The sequence below is a fragment of the Jatropha curcas genome, chromosome 2, assembly GCF_041381405.1.
Source record: "Jatropha curcas cultivar XTBG-Jc1 chromosome 2, XTBG_Jcur_1.0, whole genome shotgun sequence".
NCBI lineage: Eukaryota > Viridiplantae > Streptophyta > Magnoliopsida > Malpighiales > Euphorbiaceae > Jatropha > Jatropha curcas.
Window position 1 is genome coordinate 18,554,519 of NC_143152.1, and position 6,493 is coordinate 18,561,011.

Here is a 6,493-nt window from a genome sequence, read left to right on the forward strand (position 1 = left end):
ACGGAGTAATAAAAAATAATTCAAAGTCTTAAGTTCCAAGTTACAAATAAAACACATATAATGATTAGCAATTTGAAAAATATTTCTTCTAAACAAATTAACTCTACACAGTATTTTGATATATTATCTTATTATATGGATAAAAATCTCAAAATGAATAAAAACAGGAAGATAAATTTAAAAATCTTAAATTTACAGAGTAGTAAAAAAATGTTATTTTAATATAATATTAATGATATCATTAAATGATGTTATTAATTTTCATTAATTATTATAAAATAAAACGTTACTATTTCAAAGAATACGAAAGATATTATTTAATTAATTATCAAAAAAAAAAAAAAAGAAAAATATTACTAATGTTTAAAATTAAAAATAATCGAAATTGTTTTGAATATATATATATATATATATATATATATATAAAATGCCAGCATCTTCAATTTATATTCTTCTATATTCTATTCTTTTACTGATCATTTGTTTCATTAAATTATTTCCAACTTCGAATCAAATCTTCCAACTTCACAGCAGGCAGCGGCCAAAGCCTAAAGGGAGCCATCTTCTTGGCTGATTACCTTTTTACAGTTTCTTCCAAAACTAACAGAATGCAAATCAGAAGTGCCTGCTCAAAGCTGGGGCTTCAATTTTAGTATTATAGGCACAGAGGACATAGACACAGTCGACGGAGATCTACAACTCGTATAACATGGAAGGTATATTCTCCTCTCTCTAACCCTAAGTTCTCTCTCCTTTGACTTGTTTTTACCTCACTCTGAATTTGATTTGACTCTTCTGGAAGTCTGATTATTGGGTTTTCTTTTCTTAAACTCAGTATTCTGAATTCTGTTTTAATTTTGTTTCTTGTTCTGGTCTCTTAAACCTCAATTGCCTACCGTATTCTTCTTGGTTTTGTTTTTTAGTTTTCCATGTAATTATCATGCGGTTTCATATTAAGTTCTTAAGTTCTGTGTTGGGTTAGCTGAATTAGTTACCAGGCAGTGTCTAAACCCATATTACATTCTGTTTTTCATAATTCATAGTGTAATGTAGATTCAAATCACTCCTTGTTGACTGGAACTTTCATTAATGTGGTTTAATTTGGTTTTCTATTTGGGCACTGTCTTTTATATCAGTAAATTCTTGTTGGTCTTTTGTTTTTGTTTTTCTTTTCTTTTATTTTCTGCATACATTTCTGTTAAAAATTTAAACTTTTAGGCTAATAAAAGCTTTGAATATGCAAAATTCCGAGGTTGATTATCTATAAATGGAAGTATGCTGTAGAAACTTTAAAATTTGCAAACTACAATTCTAAGATCATGGGAATATTAGCATACATGTACAAAAGGAATACCTATGTCTTTGGTAAATGGGCTGCGGGTGCCAATTCAGGCAACTCCCAATAATTGGTTGCTGGAAGTTGACTGATGACTGTAATTAACAAGGTTTTTTTTTTTTTAGGACCAGTACTCCATGATAATTTTTTTTTTGTTGGTGATTTTACCATGCTTGATATAATTTTGCAGACCCATGATGTAAATTGGGGATACATATATGTTTAAATGCATAACCACATTAGTGATTTGATTAATTTATGTGATGAAGTATCTCATAGAGAAAGAAACTAAATCCTGTTAATCATGGAATCTTGTTCGGATTCCTCATTTATGGTGATTAAAAAGTCTCGTAACAGTTATTTTTTAAGGCATGGTTTTTTACTTGAGTTCATTCTCTGAATGAGGAACTGTTTTGGGGGAAATGTAAAGGAAGATGAAAAGGAAACTTGAGATACAAGTTTTTTGAAATTTCTAATGATGGCAACCTATAGCAGATCTATACTAGGAACTTCACCATGTTGTCAGAGTGAGCTGGGTGCTTGGGCGAGGCAATACACAGCCTAAGCTTGATACCTTGGTCTAGTCCAGGTGATTCTAGATAGTAAATTTTGCCTTTGAGAGTTTCAAGGCAACAAATGCTGGGGAAGGGGGATATTTAGGGAAGCTGCATTAGATTGACATCTACATCTAAGCTTTTTTGGATATGATGGAAAATTAAATATTCTTAGGATTTTCATACTAGAAATTTGTGTTTATTAGGTTATGTAATTTGGTTCTTGAGATATTTTATGTTCATTTTATTTGAATAATGTTCTTTTGCTGCTCATGCAATTATATTCAACTGGTTTTTGAATGGAAGGTTTGGTTTGATGATGTTTTCTAGTGATTTAATCTTCTGTTAATTGTTTGGTGTAAGATAATTACTCTCTCCGTCCAGAAATGATAGTCCTTATTCCTTTTTGGACTGTCCAAAAGAAAAAAAAAGTCCATTGTCCCTTAAGAGACCACATTTTTATTATTTTTTTTTTTTAACTCATAATTTTGGTGTCTCCCTTCCGTATGAATCTAGATGAGTTATTCTTAAAGCAGGTTACGTTGGTACAAGATAATAATTTTATGTTCAAATTCCATGGTGTCTGATTTTAGGCTTGGAAAATAACTTGATGGCATGATTAGATAGGTTGAGATTGTTATGTCAGTTCATGTCTGTTCTGGGTCATTGGTTTCTTGCCACAGTGCAAAAGTTCTACATTGTAACATGAAGTGGTTGGAGCTGCATGTCTGATAGAAATTATGATCCCAAAAAAGTGGAATGGAGGCTTGGATGGAAATGGTCTTGAACAAGGCATTATCTCCTTGTTCTCTTCTTCTATCTTTTTTCCCTATCTTCAGTTCATAGTTCATGGAAACAAGCAAACAAATTTGGTTTCATTGATAGAAGATCTATTGTGGATTCCATAGATGGAGAAATTGATTCAAAATGCGTGATATTGCCTAAGTGGTATTGAATGTCTACAACCTGATTTGTATACTTCATACTTTTACTAGCTGCATGATTTGGCATGTTATCCTGGTTACTTCACTCTTCTGTTTTTAAACTTCTTGTCATTGAAATGGTACACCTTTCTTTCGATACTATTTGTGTGTGTATATATATATATATGTGTGTGTGTGTGTGTGTGTGTATATATATATGTTTTAATCTTTTTGTCCTTTCATTTGAATCTGAATCGCATCATTTGTTTTATTATAATTAACTTTTTAACTGCTTAGAAAGCAGGGAATAAATTGCAGTCATGAGGGGGGTCAAATTATGGCTTTTGGAGGATGGTGGCCAAAAATGCTTATGGATTTTTTAAAACATCTATAAGAAAAAAGAAAGCAGTGGTATATTGTGTAATAACAGTAATAGGAAAGTATAACATCTAGCTACAGGGTATTATGTCACCTGTCTCAAATATATGGGGTGAAATAGCCTATAACGCAATTGTAAGCCAAAATACTGATAACAGCTGTTATGTTACATAACCTGTTTAAAGCCTCGGGCTCGTGCTTCTTATTCCAAAAGCTTAACTAAAACATTTATATTTCACATTCTTGAACTTTCTTTGTATTTGTTGCATATCTTCTGACTTTTCTGCTTGCTTTGATCACTGAGAATTTGGTGATGCACTATCGTTGTGTTGGCATTGTACATTTTTTAAATTTATAAACAATTCTTGTCCAAATAAACAGTAGATATTGATAACCTGTTATTTGACAGGTGCATCCCCAGACCAGGAATCTGTAGGATCTGGGACTAAAAGGTCTAATGTATCATCTGGCAGGTCTCGTAGCCGTAAAGAATTTCTCTATAGGTTTGTTGACAGTGAAATTCTGACTGCCAATCTTGAGGACTGGTTTGGATCCATATTGGAAAAATCAGCAACCAAGAGGTCTGTGTTTGATGTCCCTTTTGAGTTGATAGAACTTCAAAAGTTTGACTATGCATTGGAAGGAGTTTCATTTCAGCAGCTTATTCGAATGCCTAATGCTATATATGGATCAACATCTGATGCTGTAGAAGCAACTGCTTATCTAGCTATTGAAGATTTTCTACATGCGAGTATGAAGGGTTTGTGGGAGGCATTTTGGAGTCAGGATGATCCCATGCCTTTCTCCATTTCCTGTCTGTACAATGCAAACTTAAAATTCTACCAGGCTGAGAAAGCAATAGCTAATGGAAAGCTTGGAGGACTTTGTGCCACTGGTATATTGCTGAACAACCCTAGACATCCGCATGGGAAATGGGATCAAATTCTTGAATTGGCACTTCTGAGGCCAGATATTAGAAGCCTTTCTTCTTTGGGAATTGATGAGCAGCCTTCCCTCTCTGTTTTGGGTGAGGCTCTCTTCTATGCTATACGCATGCTATTTTCAAGAAGCTTGAGCAGACTGAATTTATCTGGGAGTTCAAACTGCGTCTTTGTTCTTCTTGTTGATTCTCAATATGGTGGGGTTGTTAAAGTTGAAGGAGATGTAAATAAAATGGAGTTTGATGTGAATAATGTTTATGAGTGTTCTGCAGATTGGATAAAGAAACATTCTAGAGTTTCAGTCTCTCCAATTGATAGGATCTGGAACAAGCTTGGAAATGCTAACTGGGGAGACATTGGTGCTCTGCAGGTACTTTTTGCAACCTTCCACTGTATTATGCAATTTGCTGGTATGCCAAAGCACTCAATTGAGGATTTAGCAGCTGATCATGGTTCGCGGCTACAAACAAGAAGAGTGGAACGGCAGTTGGGTGATACCAGAGTCAATGGACATGGCCTATTTCGGTATCAGCAGCAAAGTGGTTCTCCTGAAATTGTTGAAGTTCAGGATGAGTCAGTCAAAATTGAGCCTGAAGGATTAATAATGAAGTTGGAGGTAGGTTCAGTATTATGGTTGGAGGATTCAGACCAGCAAAGGGGTTATCAGATTAATGATATTCTATACAACGGTGAACTACAGTATTACGTTGCTTCACCCGTTGAAGATCCAGGGAAATCCCTGTTTCTTTATGTTGGTTCCCATCCTTCTCAACTGGAGCCAGCATGGGAAGATATGAATCTATGGTATCAAGTTCAAAGGCAGACTAAAATATTGACCATTATGAGGCAGAAAGGTCTTTCTAGCAAATATCTACCGCAATTGAGTGCTTCTGGTAGGATCATTCACCATGGTCAGTGTCAGAAACCCATCTCAGGTGGAAACTGTGATTATTTTTGGTGTGGTACCCCAATTCTTGTGACGAGCCCTGTTGGTGAAACAGTTGCAGATATGGTAAATTCAGGCAGGTTTGGTTTAGATGAGGCCATCAGGTGTTGTCATGATTGCTTGTCTGCACTAGCTATTGCCTCTTCTGCTGGCATTCGACATGGAGATATCAGGCCAGAGAATGTAATTTGTGTGAGATCTGGCGTAAGATATCCTTATTTTGTCCTTATTGGCTGGGGCCATGCCATTCTTGAAGACAGGGATCGCCCTGCCATGAATCTCCACTACTCTTCAACTTATGCATTGCAAGAGGGAAAGTTGTGCTCCGCCTCAGATGCAGAGAGCCTGGTGTACATGCTCTATTTTGCCTGTGGTGGGCCTATGCCTGATATGGATTCAGTTGAAGGGGCACTGCAGTGGCGAGAGAGCTCATGGTCGAGGAGATCAATTCAGCAGAAGCTTGGTGACATCTCAACTGTGTTGAAAGCATTTGCTGATTATGTAGACAGTTTATGTGGGACACCATATCCAATTGATTATGATATATGGCTAAGAAGGTTAAGGAGAAATATTCATGATGATGACCATGGAAAAGAAATCGACACTTCAGGCTAAGGTTTTTGTACTGGGCAAACTCGGAAACAAACCTGTGGCTTGTCTGTATGTTTTTGCCGCTTGACTGCAAGGGTATGGATATCCAGCTGAAGTCTTCGTTACTTGCAGTCATATTCAAGCTCAAAAAAGTTGTCATCTTCAGAACCAAAAAGTAGTCCAAAATTTTGAGAATGGTTTGGCATGTGTTTTTTATTTGGAGGTAATGGCTGCCACATAGCAGCTTTCGGCATAGATCAGCCTCGCTTCAGTGGAGAATGTTTGAAGTGCTTTTTAGTTTGTTGGATTTGTGTGCACGCAGTGTTCCACTTTCTGCAGAGGCTGAAAACATATAATTGGGTTCTGTTTGCCGACGGGTTGCGTATAGATAAATACATTGTATTATTTAACATTTCTTTTGTGAAAATATGATATACTAAGATTGCCCTGAGATTTGTATAATTTGATTGAGGTGTCCAAGATGAATTGTCTCTCTGTGCATATATAGGTACATGGTTGATGATCCAAGCAGTCCTATGGTTGCGTGATTTTAACTTTCTGAAATCAGCCTCCCTTGATCTTCTTCTTTTAGCTTTTCCTTTTTCCTTGCCTGTTACTATTTGGTAGGCTATCCTTCTGAATATCAAAGTGTTAACATCAAGTTCCTTACAGCAGAATCCACTCCTGATGCAAAGGAAATGCTTGGAGGCCTTCTCAGCAAATTCAGGAGCCTTTTTTTCGATTGTGGTTTCAGCTTGTCGAGTTTGGAATCCTTTGCTGGAGCTTTCCTGCTTGATATTCTGTTTCCCTTATTCTAGAGAGGA

The 6,493-nt window shown here is 35.9% G+C and overlaps 1 protein-coding gene across 1 annotated transcript; it reads left to right on the forward strand.

Annotated features, from left to right (window-relative positions):
* The first annotated feature begins 455 nt into the window (after window positions 1–455).
* On the forward strand, window positions 456–6,197 carry LOC149498329 (Protein kinase superfamily protein). The gene is made up of 2 exons (XM_089718367.1): window positions 456–716; window positions 3,601–6,197. The coding sequence occupies exons 1-2, from the start codon at window positions 710–712 to the stop codon at window positions 5,691–5,693; spliced, it is 2,100 nt and encodes a 699-aa protein (XP_089574493.1). The 5' UTR covers window positions 456–709; the 3' UTR covers window positions 5,694–6,197.
* Window positions 6,198–6,493: the final 296 nt, after the last annotated feature.